General features: G+C 32.3%; 1 protein-coding gene and 1 non-coding gene across 2 annotated transcripts; both read right to left on the bottom strand.

Annotated features, from left to right (window-relative positions):
* Window positions 1–2,437: 2,437 nt before the first annotated feature.
* On the bottom strand, window positions 2,438–5,328 carry LOC105336746 (uncharacterized). The gene is made up of 3 exons (XR_010709822.1): window positions 4,421–5,328; window positions 3,459–3,685; window positions 2,438–2,766 (listed from the first exon to the last, which is right to left on the bottom strand). It is a non-coding gene; the product is annotated as an uncharacterized protein (transcript).
* Window positions 5,329–13,070: 7,742 nt separating this feature from the next.
* On the bottom strand, window positions 13,071–15,023 carry LOC105336560 (beta-1,3-galactosyl-O-glycosyl-glycoprotein beta-1,6-N-acetylglucosaminyltransferase). Its single transcript, XM_066072365.1, has 3 exons — window positions 14,040–15,023; window positions 13,735–13,961; window positions 13,071–13,443 (listed from the first exon to the last, which is right to left on the bottom strand). Exons 1-3 carry the CDS (start codon window positions 14,924–14,926, stop codon window positions 13,130–13,132), a joined length of 1,428 nt encoding a protein of 475 aa, XP_065928437.1. The 5' UTR covers window positions 14,927–15,023; the 3' UTR covers window positions 13,071–13,129.
* Between the last annotated feature and the right edge of the window lie 1,556 nt (window positions 15,024–16,579).

Raw genomic sequence — 16,579 nt, 5'->3', positions numbered from 1 at the left:
ACTTTAATTTATTATATTTTTGTACAATTCTAGTCAAGGAAATATTTTCACTTTATTTTGTTTCATAATAAAAATGCACGATTGCTAATTGATATCTATTTATCACAATGGTTTACAATAATTAATATAAATCAAACGATTATTATATGATGCGACATGATCAAAACCCAGTACTACATATTAAAGTAAATAAATGAAAAACTGAAAAGGATATAATAACGATTCTCTTACATAACAGATCTAAACAAGACTTTTTGATCAGTGTTTACAATTTAAGGCAGACATAAGTGTATGAAATATAAATATTGATTTTTTTAGCAGAATAAATAAGTGTAGGAAGTACAATCTGCTAAATCATGCTAGGTTTAATTCCTTTTTTAGAACTGACATATTTTGCATTTAATACCTTTAAAAGCTTCATGTGTATAATATACTCATATGTAAATGAGCTTTGACATTTGTATAGAAGTTTAAGTAACATATTAATACAGGAAGTTAAAACAAAGTTGGATTTCCTTTCACTTACATTTATATATAAGACTCAACAGATATTGTGATAATTTTCCAAGAGCAAACTCAACATTTCTTTCCATCGTACATTAGAATAACTTTTTTTTAAATCAAGGATACTTCTTATCTACATGTTTAATCTGTCTCGGGGAACAGTTCTCGTCTTTTTTATCGATTTAAGCACACATACTTATTTGTGGGAAAATCTTGCATTTTTATATTTAGAGGTTTTCGTGATCGATCCCTATACACCTTTTTGTCATTCCGTGAGCGGAATCGATACGCAGGATCAAAGACGCTCCGAAAACTGGATTAAATTCACACGGTGCTTCGGTCGCGGACGTTTATTAAAAACTAAAAACTCCTTAATGAATATTATTATTTTTTTAACATTGGGTACTAGTAATTTACTAATTAATTGTTAAACAATGTTTTCGTTAGGCAGAATATATTAACAATCAACACAAATTATTGCTTAGTGAATTGACAACCCATCCTACTTGCCAGATTAATTAATATGGAACGCAAAGTAATATAGATTTTGAGGTTTCCGTTTAATTTTGCATGTACTTAAATAAAGTCTTTAATATATGCACTCTTATAAAACCCTTTTCTTGCTTATATGACTGATACTGTAAATTCCTTATATTACGCGAGTACTTAATTTTGCGAGCCCGCTGGTTTGTATAAAATCGCGACAATATAAAAATGCGAACGTGGAACTTTTCTTCTTATTTTTTATAGTTTTCAACTCTCAGAAAATAATGGTGAGTTTTTAAAATTCGCGAAGAATGCTTCTCTCGATTTTACGCGGATATTAGTTCCGCGTTTAATTAGGAGTATACTGTCATTGGCAAATAACGAGTAAACTGTTTGTTGTTTACCCTTTTGTTTCGATTGCCATAATATTTCAGGTAAATTTGCTTTTCCCTCCCCTCACTTTCTGCCTAAACCAAACTGACTGACATTGAAATCCAATGCTCCAACCGTCTTATGGAAGGTTTTAATTACGGAAAGAAAATAAATTTGCGTATATGTAAAAAATGATATGTTTGTTCATATTAACGATTTTCAGTTTACTTGTTCACCAAATTCCGAAATCGGATAAACAGTTTAGTTTCAACAAGAATAAATATGCACTTTTTTAAAATTCCTAGTTATAAAAATCATTTTATCTGAATTTGCATGTGGTTTTGTTCAAACAATAGAAAGCAATTGACTCTATTTAAGTTTTGTTATTCTCTTTTAAACATCTGCTGATTTATCAGACATCGTTAATGAAACTCAATGTGTTGCTTTTTTTTCTCTCAGAAATTTTTCACTAGATTATATCTTATCTTTTATCCTCCTTTTTAGCAAAATATTCTGCGACCTTTTTTCCTCAAGTGCTTCAAATAATAATCAATAGATAATATTTAACGACTCTTGATTTTATGATAAAATTCGGTGCTTATAGACTGCATCTTTAGATCATGATGATGATAATTGTTTTCAGAAATATGGTTATTGAACTAAAAAAAGTGAAACGTAAGCAATAATATTGAGCATTGTTTTAAGCTCTGTTTTAACTTTGATTTCCTTCAAGATGTTATGCTAATGTTATTATACTGTAGCTATAGCCCTGAAATATAAAATGTACATATACCAATCATTTATATTGTCGTTTGATTCTACAACTTGTTTGTATTGTGGAAATATTCTTATCGTTAAATCAAGAAGAGGATCATCAACGACCTTTATAACTTAACTTATTCTCCTACATTTTTCTTTACCATCGTTGGGGAATTTTCATATTTTTTCTATGTTCTCATACAAATTATATAGAATAAAACGAAATATGAAAACGATTTACATTCTTTTATTCATAAGAACATGATAAAATGAACATCCATTTCTCTTCTAGAACACTTTTATTGGTACAATTCAACTACATGTATTATTTCTCTACAATGTTCTTAATGTGTGCTATTTTTTCATAATATTCCGTCTCAAAGTTCACTCGCTGGTAATATTCCTCCCGTGTCCTGTTATAAATTAGTTCGTCCATACAAAGTAAGGCTTGACTTTGGTAATTGTGGTGAAATTTATTGGCAAAGAACTCAGGTCGACGAGCAAGAAGAGGAAGATCTCCGACTCCAAATATACATATCGATCGAACAAATTTACCGTGACATTGGAGTGAATTTGCCGTATCCCTCCAGTTCTTAAAGCGAGATAGAAAAGGTTTTCGTACACCAAAATCTGTCTCTAAGTCACCTTAAAAAAACACAAACAAATGAATTAAACTCAAGTATACATTTTGTATTTAATTAAGGTAACTCACAACATCTAGACTTAAGAATACCAGTTATACGTGAGATACAGAACTTATAATTCTTTGTTATCTAGGAAAAGCTCAGGTTATTTTTGGGATTACATTTATATTTTGAAAAGTAAATATTTAGGTTATGACATAGAATGAACGTGACAAACATGCTGAACTGTTTATTTATATTTAAAACAAATAAACAGATAAAAACACCAGCTTGAAAAAGAATTTTTACCGGTATATTGAACCAATGCATTTAAAAACATGGCACGAGCCTTATTTACACAACCAAGAATGGTAAGATTTAAGTCTTGCTAGCAACTCTACGAGTGACACTCAATTTTTGGTTGATTATTAGCAATGCAATACTGAAGCATTGTAACCAAAGAAAAATAGAAAAAAAATTGACCAGTATTGTGACCATACCCGATTAAGAATTAAAAAACTCAAAATATATAACAGGTATGAATTTGTCGTACGTTAACTTTCAGGTTATAAAATATATCAACTCAAAATAGTCATTGAAATGATTATGCTGTTTGTGGAGATAAAAGCTGCTTTACATCACAATGTGTTCTGATACATGTATTAAATTGCACATCAAGAATATGGTACCATATAAATATCTTTTAATACTTACCCTTGAAACTCCCCGGAATGCCGAGCTGGGAATTATGAATCAAGGTGGCAAAGTATGTTTCGTCTGGGACTTCTGTTTTCTTTACCCATCTGAGAAAATCAGCAGCTACATCGTTATTAATGACGTATTCCACAAATTTTCTGTTTAAAGTCACGTGAACCGATCCTTTTACGGGGTGTATATCATGAGGAGGTTGCTCTCTTATATTCCATCTATATTTGTTTGCTCTAATTGAATATAAAAAGGATTATTAGAAATCTGTAAATTAACATTAATTTATTTCATCGAAACGCATTAAGAAACTATATGCGAAAGTGTTATATTCGTACATGTAAGTACAGATATTAGTGACAAAAGTCTTAACACGGCCATGTCAGTACAAAACAATAATAATTTTGAAATATTATATATAGGTATAAATAAAAAACTGCAATTTTTTACCATTGTATTTGTATATGCAAAAACAAATAGAATAAAGAAATTATTTGTTCTGCTAAATCTGAATTAAGGAGAGCTGTTATAGTTCTCATTCCATGAAAGTTATTTCCCTTGGTTGCTATCTTTGTCAAAGATGTGAATGTTTCACTTTGACAACCAATTTTAGGTATGTTAAAAATGTACAGTGATGAAAAAAAATTCAAACAGCACTACAAATACATAGTAAAGAAAGCTCTAACAAACGTAAATACATGATTTAAAAAATTCTATCTGCGTTAAAATACCCAGTAGTGCAAGTTGATATTGGTTGAATATTAAAGTAATCATGACAGTTTGACCCAAAATATGGCCATTAGCTGGAGGTTACTCCTGCTGGAATTATTTTTCTGAACTCATCTTAAGGGTAAAATAATCCTGCCATAATAGAAGCATCAAATAAAACAGTTTGTATATGTACATGTATATAGCTGATGATACAAATGTTGAAAAACATTTTAATATTTTTAATGCCATAAACTGCATACCTCTTGATCGTCCCGTCCCCTCTGCGTCATTTGAACCATTATAAATTTTTAAAATTTTCACCAACTCATAATTTGTACGAAGAGGAAATTCCGGTCCAGTGAGATTGATAAAATATTTCCAAGTTGAAAATGATAAAAGATTTCTCATGCATTCAATCTCTGGTAATAAAACACCTATTTTCCCCCAGTTCACTGAATATCTTTTCGACGCTAAGAAAACATTTGGAAAGCGACGTGTGATGCATTTAAATCCATTGAAGACGTTAGGAGGGGTTTTCTTGTCCACGTGAACACAGTAAACATTTTGTGGTCGGTAAATGGCTCTCAAAAGAAACTCAAATTGTTCTGGACTTTTGTAAACAAGAATGCTGTAGGCAATTGGGAAATGTTTTTCCTCGTCTGATAAAGAATCTGTTATATATCCTCTTGACGAAATAAAATGTCCACAGTCTTTTGTTTGCTGACACACTGGCGGTGAGGGTATTTTGGTGTTCATTTTACGTCGTACGTTTTTGATTTTCTTTAAATTGTTTTCAAACAGTAGGCTACAATCCACGTTTGAGACATGTCTTGAAGGACTAAAGAATCCTTGAGGTGATCCATTCACTGCTTGTGAGTCTTTGTACAAAGGTGAAAACGATACTGCAAACTGTGCCCCAATGTTAAATAGTTTATATCTAAATTGCATCTCTAAATCATGTTCCGTTTGTCTGTTCTTTGAATCAGGATTTGTCCGATTTTTATAATTGGTTTCAAGAAAGGCTGTATTATTTATCCCATGATACACATTGAATTTTAAAATATAATGTGTTAAAAATGTTAGACAAAAACTATAAAATAAAACCCAAATCAAGAATCTTTTTCCGTCAGTATATTTTAAAGTCATTGCAGTTGCTTTAAGAAGAGACACGTTTGAGGGGTCATGAATATATATATATATATCTTATGAATTTCAGCCTTGATTGGGATTTTTATGTATTATTATTTCTTATCGATTATTTTGTTTCTTTACTTTTCCTTTTGCGATGCGAGATAATCAGTGATTCTGGAATGTTCACTCCTTGTATGGCGGTAATGCATGCAACACATGTTGTGAGTGAGACACAAAAAAGTGAAACACAGTAAATCAGCCAGACAAAGTGAATTATCATCTGTCCGATAAAATCTCGAGCCTGCAATAAAACGGTTGTATAAGTGTCGTCAGCTTTTATTCTTTCCAATAAAAATGTATTTTCATAAACATAATAGGTGACAACGATATGCCAGGTTTACTATGTGTTCATAGTGAGAAAAAATATTCTGTGATCAAATGAAACGTGCAACAATAGATTTATATATTGTGTATTCTATTGCTGACAAACACCAAACATATTTTCTTATATTCTATTTAACACATCTCTTATCTTGATCGCTATTATTTGTTTAAATAAGAAATTTGTTTTAAAACGTTTGCTCTTTAAAATATGCTTCTCTAAGGCCCTTTCACACCAAGTTGCGTACCCACGTAGTGGTCACGGCGTTTTAAAATTCCTAACCTCGCCGAAGTATGGCGGGGGGGATTCAGAGAAATTGTACAATTTTATTCTAAATTATTTTTATTTTAAATTTTACAAGTAAATATGTCAGGGCGTACTGACGGCGATCTAGTCCTTTCTGTGGAGCCCGGGCGGCGAGTTCTACTTGGCGATTGACTCTCGCCGAGTATTACAAAGCGTTCATGACGTCCTAAGAGTTTTTACTTTGCGATCACGTCGTGTCCAGTGCACTGACTGCGTACACAAGACGTTCTTTACTTATGGGAATATACATTTTAATTTGAACGCAAAACAACAAGAATTTTGAACTTTATAACAAGTAAATAATTTTAAAAAAATTTGTTTGTTTTAATGACATAAGGATAAGGTTATTGAAACATCACTTTTGAAATAATATGTGACAAGACAAAAATTCTGGTAGAAGTGTTTAAAAAAAATAAGCGTTGTTAGCTGCTAGAAAACATGAATGGATAGTAATAAAAAACATTCCATGAATTACATGATCGATTAGGTCCTGATAAAATCCCAGATGTTGCTTTTTACATGGTTATCCACATCAGGTTTGCTTGCTATAGTACAACAACCATTGTTCCAGATGTGTGGTCTGGCTAAAATCGCACTAGAAATACCGAAGAGGTGCGTTATAAATGCCAATGAACAAAGATGAAACGCCATGAGAGTGCGATAATCGCAGCAACAGCTCTTTAGGGGAATGATAAACAACAGGTTCAGACGCTGCGGATGCGTACGCCAGTAAAAGCGCACTTGAGACCCGGCAATTACATCATCAAAGAGGTCTCTGTGCAAGCGCAATTGACTAAGTACTGCATCTAGGCTCCGATTAAGTGCGTTACTTGAGAGCGCCAGCGGAGCTATAGTGGTTCTGTTGGAGACCTTACGACGCTGTCACAGCGACCTCACTTTGTTTCTATCGCATGTTTATCAGAACGCAGAGCCAAGGCTCGTACTTGTGCATGCTCAAAGTGCGCGCCGTCGCATGGCATTTTTGCAATCCCACCGCGACAAATGAAGATACCGCTGTGCTGTTGCTACGCTGTAGGATACCCTTCTGCGTGTATAAGCACCTAGGCGTTTTAAAAATTTTTGGGGTGAAACGGGATCACTGAGGACGCAGTCAAGATGCAATTCCTGTAATTAAAGAACATTTAGACATTTATAATCTCTATATAAATATGAGATATACTGAAAATAAATTATCGACAGTAAAAATTTTAACTATAAATGTAATATATCTCTGTTAAACTAAACTTATAATACTAAAAATGTGAACATTGAAAATAAAAAGAAATTACAATTTTGTTTTACTACTTTATTTTGTTTCTGGTCCTTAAATATGTATTTTTTTTTCAGGACAGTAAACAGAGGAAGGGTTGCAGCTACAGGTAGCAAGGGGCAGTTTCGCATAAAGTACCCTTCAATATTTTAGTAAAAATGTGTTACTGTATTTAAAGGCCTGTATGTACTATGAAAATTAGTGAATTGATTGTAGGTGATCATTTTATGGTAACAGGGAGTCATTCCTGTATATTTATGTAAAGCGTGTAGGTCCCATAGTGTTATAGGGGGTGCTTGGGAGTCAGATGCGAAAAGGCGGCTGTTGGCAGGTGTTCTCACTTTTCATGCAAGAAGAAAGTAGGGCAGACGGTAAGTGAAATAGTGTGAAACTGAGGTGGGGCGGTACAGACTGGCAGGGAAGGGACATGTTAGACTACAGGTTACACTCTGTCGCAGGGGTCATCTCTCTGCAGGGAATACGTTAGGGTGGGGTCTAAATGGGTCAAAATGGGTAAAATTTTGACATTACACAGGGTGGTTAATTAGACATTTTATTTAACCAGAAAAAGATATTGGTGTCATTTAGTGTAAATTTTTAACTTTAATGTCCTTCCTTAAGCCTAACAGGTAGTTACAAGTCATTTTGATCCAGGTGCAGATTATATTTTTCCCGCAACATAGTGCTAAATGGGGGGTACCCCCACCCCACAATTTCATGCATAACAAAAACTGTCCCCTGCCACCTACAGTTCACTGCCTGGTATTTGCGTCTATAGCCCGATAGCCTGCTTTAAGTGCCTGCTTGTACTTATGGAAGTAAATCGTAAATATGTGTTTGATTTAAGATACTGTTAGTTCTGGGAAACCACTGTATCACAGGAATAATTCGAACACCTAGCTAGTAGGACACAGGCTTTCTCTAATGAAGTTTAAAAGTAGAACTTATTACGGTGAATAATTCGTTAAAACATTTCGATGTGCCTGGTATTTGGGTAGTTGCATTTTATTATTCATTCTATCACAATAAAAAAAAACAACACACATACTATATAATACAAAAATAAATGAAAATGAAATATTTTGACCTTACAATAAAATCTGCGTGACGTCTGTTTCAAAGTAAACAGCTAGATAACTGGATGTTTAATTTTTCTAACCCATCTTGACTGTTCTTGTCTTAAGGTATTCAATGCATAATGAAGGGATATTGAACAATTTTGAATCATTTTAAACTAGTTAAATATGTATTGCAAGATAACAATGAAAGTGAAATAAACCAAATTCACATGACTGACAACATATAAAAAGCCGGTCATTTTGCACTTCAAAATTTTTCAATGAGTTATCTCCCCCTTGACAAAAAAAGAAAATTTTAATTTCGTCAAAATATCTGCGGTAAGTGATTCATTTTCTTTCATAGATTAATAAAGAGAAAGTTTATGCATGTATTTACCAAGAAAGTTCTACGAATTTTAAGTTACTTTTTACAATATCTTAATAAAACATATGTTGTGCATAGACGTTAATGCAAAATTCAAGGTGTAATTAGTTGGATCATAATCAAACTTTTGAAAATTCCTTTGGTGGAGTGTTTTTATTTGATAACGCTGTCAAAATGATATCATGATTAAGAGTATCGGACCATTCATTTATTAGGTACAAAATGTGGTCGTTACACATCGAATAATACCTTAAAGTTTAGCACTAGGTACATTCAGCTCTGGATATACTGTCATTACATTTGATGTTTCTACATCTGAAGAGTTATAATAATTCTAAGGTTATAATGGATCTGCCAAAGTTATATCTAAATTAAAAACACGTTTTCTACGTTGGATTATTAAATTAAACTTATTCAATGTGACAAGTAAAGTCTGTCTGTCCCGATTAAACCCCGCCGACGTTTTCAACGGCATGCAGACCAGCCATTGTGATAGAAAATGTTAAACTCAATTTCATTGGTTAATATTCCTGATGGTTTAATCAGAATCAGTCTTTCTCGAAGACGTCAAAATGGCCGGTCTGGTTAGAAGTTGATGTGGCTGCACAATAAAAGTTCAGTTTGGAGAGTATTTAAGAAATTTTTTCGGAATTTAAGGATGTAAGTAGCGTGCGTTTGATGTGAGATTTTAAAAGATTAGTGCGAATGTTTCTCGACTTGTTGCAATACTGCTGTTGTCATACTAGGCATAATCCCATCGTGAGCCCTGGACCGGTATATGTCCGAGTAAAAATAAAATGGCGACTTCAAGAAAATAATGACGTATATCTCCGCTATTTTAAGACCCATCAACTTGAAATTCGGCAAGAGTGTATCTTAGACATTACTTTTCTGGAAAATACATGCATATTGCAAGTGTTATAAAAAATAATTGATTTATTAGGCTTTTGAAGCGAGCTGGTAGTTTTTTAATCTGGGTCAGAGTTCGACCCCTTTCTTTATTTATGGTTACATTGAAATTAATGTTAAAACGAGCTTGGCCCCTGTGCATCTACCGTCTTTCGCTTGATAAGCGGCGGCGAGGCGCTTTTGTAGCGGCCGACCGTAAAAAAAATTACCTTTTGCCGAACACATGATGATCGGTCAACTATTCGCTGACTATTTAAATTCAAACTTTTGAAGTTATCGGTTTTCCAAGGACTTAATATCAACGCACCGTGCCGTCGTTTGATATACCAGTATTAATGATTAGCATTGCGAATGTGTTCGATAAGAAGATATGTTCAATTAATTCAAATAATTGTAGGTTTCTCCCTTTTTGATAAGTCAGTTATAGATAAATCAGCAATGCATCTTTTTTCCTTATCTTATTTTTCATCTATATTGGTTTTTGGATAATTTGAGATTTATTGATGTCTAACCATCTAACAATACATTGGCAATCATCAAAGGAGACAATCCTTTATTGTCCTAGGAAAATGATGCAAATATAGATTAAAATCTGATGTATGTAGTGCATCAGCCAACCTATTACTGTATATTTTATTCCGCCTCCACAATTTGTCCGTTGCAAACCTTTATATTCCTTTTTGCAGCTATTTTTGATGTGCAATCCGTGGTTAAAAAAAACTTAGTGTAAAGTTATTAACTGCAGCTGTTACTAATTGCTAAGGAAAAAGATTTAAAGTGCCCTAAACTTTTTTTTCAAAATCTTCCTTACCTTTAAATGTCTAGAAGACAAACTATATAATTCTAAAACAATTTTGTTTTTGACTTTTAAATTTGATGAAAATAAATGTATATTAATTTGTTACTTTCTGGGTTCTTCGAGCAGGATAATCTCTCTCTCTCTCTCTCTCTCCGTCTCTCTCTCTCTCTCTCTCTCTCTCTCTCTCTCTCTCTCTCTCTCTCTCTCTCTCTTATACACGTCTTATTTTCATATTTTCTAATTTAATTGAACGACTTTAATAACCGTTATGAGATCTATAACACAGTAATATTGGTAGAGAAAAAACATTTTATATTTTTACATGTTATGAAAATCTATAAACCACTAACTACATATAATTATATCTTTATATGGTTGATATTTACTGCTGTGTTTCTTTGAAACAGCTATTCAAGGAAATTCTAATTTTGTCGTCAGGTGATTTTTTTCAAGGTATCTCGTCGGAAAATGAATACGAAGATGCGTTTAAAAACTTGCAAAAATCTATTTAAAGAGGGTTGTTAAATTACACTTATCGTAATTCATTGTTCACATAAGAATCAAAATTGAAGCAAGCATTAAAAAAAGACAACAAAACTTTTGAGTAATTGTATTACATAGTATATACTCTCTAAAACACAGGAACAAAGTAGTGTCAGCCTTATAATTTGAATTTACAACTATTTGTGTCATCTAGCGTTTATGAAATATCATATGATTGTTAAGTCGTTATGAATAAATATTAGAATGAAATAGTTCTACATGTACATAAAAGTGTTCTACAAATTTTTCCGATAATTGTGAGCGGATTCTGTACAAACTGAAAGAGCATAAAAAGAAATTAAATGCAATTCCTGTTCACTTTACACTAACTAAAGATTTTGGGGGAAACCCGCAACTCTGATGAAAACCGAATTAACCAAAATTCTCATTCTGCGTTCTGTTCTGTGTTTAAGTAAATTACATTTTACATTATATAATTTTCGGGGACCAAATTGAATATGATGTGGTAAAAATAACCATAAATCAAAACAAATAGATAAAATTTAAAAAAAAAACAATATCACAAGGCATAAAAAATAATATAATAAAAAAAACACTTTGATTGATGATTCTAATTACAAATAAACAAACCTCATACTCATAATGTAACGCAGATTAAAATATTTTCTCCTTTATATTGTTTGCCTGTATTTTTTAAAAAAATGTATTTAAAACGCGAAGCAAAATAACTCTCGTTCTTGCATACGTTTTAAAATGTAATTAAAAAAGTAGAAATCAACCAGACGCTCTCTCTTAGCGCAAATCTTCAAAGCGCTAGGTAGACTGAGCTTATCATAGTTTCGCGGAAACGCACATCTTGTTATTTCCTGATTGACCCCAGTATTCAATGGATCTCCATGCGTGTCCTTGTAAAACTACAACCATCAATAAAGATAAGCGGATGACAATTTATTTTCCCAACCCACAATGATGGCTCGAATTCTCCGAAAACCACCGCTTATTCTAATCCCTATGCATATCACATTAATGTCTAGCATTTGAAAGACACGTTATAAGACCTAAGATTGACAGTTGTTATACATGTACTGCAAACTTACTTTATATAATTTGTTGAAAGTTTTCAATATGATTTTTAGACGAGTGAAATTATATCAAAAGTTATGAATGATGTAGGGAGTTTTGTTTAAATATGCATACAGTCTCCTATAGGAAAAAAATAAACAAATCTCAAATTAACCCATTCTAGTCTTATAATGAATTTCTGTACATGTTCAACCGTCTATCAATTTTAATTTACAAAAGACAGTTCTACAAACACTATTTTTCCCTAGAATTGCGTCGTTGTAATTAAAATGAATGCAAATTTAGAAACACAGGAGAGATATGAAATGATATGTTTTTTAATAATATCTTGAACAATACAAAAAATGAACATGTAAAACTATATAATGATAATTTCGACTTCAGAACTGTTCTCAGTTAAGAAATATTCTCTTATTTCTACTTTGCTCATTAAAACGTTTAAAAAATGCTGTTTAATCGCAATATTTTTAGTTATTCTGATTTCTCAAAAATAATGGTGAAAAAAATGTTCTTGCCCATACAGTGTATATAATAAAAACGTTATTGATGTGTGACAATTTATTAATACAAAACACGGATTTTAACCCCCACATAACCCATTTACTATTTTAATTACTAAATATATAAAGTATAAAGACGTTTTCACAAATTCATAAGCAGCTTTATAGATTAAAGAGGTTACATGTAACCAGATTATCATCGACAAGGGCCACCAGCGACTGGAACGTGTCCTCTTAGCCCACAGGAAAGCAAATTGTACATACTTGTACATGTATATTGTGCATCTGCATGTCAATGCAAAATGGCCTTGCGAATAAATTTCTGTCGTAATTCAAAGTAAATAACAACCGGGGGGGGGGGGGTGAAAATGATTTGATGACAATTGGAAACCTTTGATTGTCTTTTTTAAGAAAGTTAAGAGGCTTTTTACCTTAATTTGTCCTAAATGGACATTAAGTTGTGCGACTGTGTATAGAAATTGAATGATATTACAAACGATGCTTGTCTGCGATTCCAGGGATGGAACCTTCTGACTATAATGGCCAGTTTTAGAGAAAAAAAAACACATACCACAAAAAAGCATTTATGCATAAAACACTATTTTTTATTTATCAAATAGGTCTTCAAACATGTAAATGCATTTATACAATGTTTCGGATATGTTTTAAGTTTTTATAATACTCTGTATCAAAATGCAGTCGTTGGTAATATTCATCCCTTGTCCTGTTAAAAATAAGTTCATCCATACAAAGTAAAGATTCTCTTTGGTAATCGAGATGAAATTTATTGGCAAAGAACTCAGGTCGACGAGCAAGAAGAGGGAGATCTCCAACTCCAAAAATACAGATCGTTCTAACGTATTTACCATTACATGGTAAAGAGTTGGGTGAGGTTTCCCAGTTTTTAAACCGAGATAGAAAAGGTTTTTGTACACCATAATCTGTTTCCAGATCTCCTGTAAAAATAACTTGTACATTAGTATCCTTCTCATGAAAACCTGATACTACTATGAAGTTGATGTTTTAAAATTTGTGTATCTATTTCATATTGACATCAGTAAAATCAGTAATGAAGTTTTGAGTTTTGGATAAAAAAAAAAATTCAAGGTTTGTCAAGGTTTGTAATGCGTACATTTTAACCACAATATATAAAAAATATAAAGTGACCTAGACAATGCCAATAGCTTTTTTTACTGAATTGTATTGAATTGAATTATTGTTTTACTTTTCTCTTTAGTTTCTCTTACCTTTAAAACTTCCTGGAATTCCAAGATTAGGATTGTGAATTAGTGTGGCGAAGTATGTCTCATCTGGAATTTTTGTTCTGTTTACCCAAGTTAGAAAATCAGCAGCTACACTATTGTTGACGAGGTATTCCACAAACTTTCTATTAAGTGTGACGTGAACTGATCCCTTTACTGGATGAATATTATGGGGAGGCTTTTCTCCAATTTTCCATCTGTCTTTGTTAGCCCTTTGAAAAAAAGATAACTCCATGCTTTGACATTGAATTATTTTTAATTAACAGTTCTTGTTTGAGAAGATTACAAACCTTTTGATTGTGCCTTCCCCATCGTTGGAACCATTATAAATTTTTAAAATTTTCACTAATTCATAATTTGTTCGCAGTGGAAACTCCCGACCAGTTAAGTTAATGAAATATTTCCATTTTGAAAATGATAAAAGATCTTTCATGCACGAGAGTTCCGCTAGTACTATTCCTATTTTCCCCCATTCCACCTCAATTCTTTTAGATGCCAACTTCACATTTGGAAAGCATTGTGCAATGCATGAGAATTCATTAAACACGTTTTCGGTGGTTTTTCTGTCAACGTGAACACAGTAAGCATTTTGTGGGCGGTATATGGCTCTCAGAAGAATTTCAAATTGTTCTGGACTTTCGTAAACAAGAATACTATATGCAATTGGGAAATCTCTTTCCTCGTCGGTTAAAGAATCCATTATATATCCTCTTGATAAAATGAAACTGTTACACTCGATTGTTTGATTGCAAAACGTAGGTGATTTGCTTGTAGTATTCAGGTTACGAACTCTCTCAATTTCTTTCAAATTTTGTTGAAACAGCGAACTACAATCCACATTTGATAAATGTCTGTCTGTGTCAAAGTTTTGATGTCGAGTATTTCTTTCGATGATTTTTGATGACTTGTTTTGATACAAAGGTGAAAAGGAATAATCAAATCGTGGTCCATTATCGAAAACCTTGATTATCCTTCGCAAAAATCGATCTTTAGTTGCACCTTTCTCCGGTTCGTCTGTAGCGTTTTGGCTCGTCCAAGTAATAACCGATTGAATTCCGTTTCTTTTTTCTGAGCAAGAATTGTTCATCAACATTGTGAACATGATAATACAGATACCTAATAGCACATAAAATATCCACATTGTTTTGTTTGTAAGTTGCAAATCCTTCAAATTCATTGTTTGAAATATTAACTTCCAGTGTTTTCTTTTTTTTGTAAAAACGCAATATTACGTGACTGCATAACTTAGTCTGGATTTATCTTATCTGAACCCATCTAATATTTTATAAATGATGTCCTTAAATGCACTCATATCTGCATTGGAATAAGGTTACTGGGTGCATTGAGAACATAGTCTATAATCGGAAAAGTAAAGCTCATTTTGTCGACAAACTACCTTATTCAACATTTTATATGAAAAAAGAAGAAAACATTTATAACAAGCGTAGGTGCTGAAAAATATCAACGTTGGTGTTTTAGGTTTCACTCTAAGCAGACAATAGTTCTGTAACGTGTTCTATTGTTTGTGGTTACATTTAATTTTTGGGCGACTCAACCTAATGTTTAAGTTTATGATTGTGAATCAAATTGTGTCATTTAAAGACAGGCATTTCAGTTATTAATAAAGGAAACTTATGGATATACCTGATAATGTTTGTAGAACAAAGAGTTACGCTGTACATGTTAATGATTTTTATATCTATGACATGATCATTATAAAAGTGTTCGAAAGCGTAATATACAACCCTAGCAAAAGAAAATTCAGGTCAAAAAGAAAACTTAAGCATTAAATGATAATTTACTAAGCGTATAGAATCCTTTTATTGCTTTCTTATTTGAGGCATCATTTCTAAGCAAGTTTTAAAACTGTGAACGTTTTACGATTAGAGATGTGATTTAACGTATCAACTTCGTTGCATTACTATCTTTTTAAAGATTTGTTATAGTAGTATAAAAGTCATAAATTTATAATCGTGATATTCAATGTCGTTTTATCAATTGTTGTAGTGCAAGCATATTGCGATTCAAGATCTGTTTATCAATTGTTGTAGTGCATGCATGTTGTGAACGGCACTAGTGTTTTATCTTATCTCAGTCACTGCAAATAATCCTTGGTTCAAGCAGTACATGCCGCTTTTTGTGAGAAGTGCATACATCTTAACCAGACATCAGATACAAATAAGTACTTTGTCGTAATATCCACTACAATGCCCCTTCTGTCATTGTGTTAGATTTTTTATTTGCAATAAACTCTTCTTTTCACCATTTTTGTTGATTAAAATGGTCAACAGTTTACAAATGTACCCTTTCCTGTAAATTGGTTTTTTCCTCACTGTGAAATACTGTACATACTTCCACACTTGTACCGACATATTTTGCATAATACAAATCGTGGAACTTAAAAAGTTAATTTTTTATTTGCTTATCTTGGCAACTTGTGTTTTCGTCATTTTTTCTTAAAAAAAGGAAACCATATTTGAATTCAAAATTCAAACTTTATGTATGGGATATGAATTACTTTGTGTACTCTGTTGTTTCATGGTTCTGGATAAATATGCTCTAATAATGTTGTCAAAACATGTTTTAGACATTTATTAGTAGTCATTTAAAATTAAAACATATACTGTAAAACGAGAAAATTTGGCGCATACGTATTTTAGCGCAAACACAAGTGCCAGTACATTAGCGCAATTATATTTTAGCGCATGCATCTTTTCTTTAAAAAAGAATACAAAAAATGTTGTGGTTTGATAAACGATGTGCACGCCCAATATTTAGTTTTGTGTTCACTCAAGCACGTGAACACAACGACCTTGATTTCTATCTCGCA

Source organism: Magallana gigas, chromosome 9 (assembly GCF_963853765.1).
Source record: "Magallana gigas chromosome 9, xbMagGiga1.1, whole genome shotgun sequence".
In the NCBI taxonomy this organism is placed as follows: domain Eukaryota; kingdom Metazoa; phylum Mollusca; class Bivalvia; order Ostreida; family Ostreidae; genus Magallana; species Magallana gigas.
This window is presented reverse-complemented; position numbering and strand designations above follow the sequence as displayed.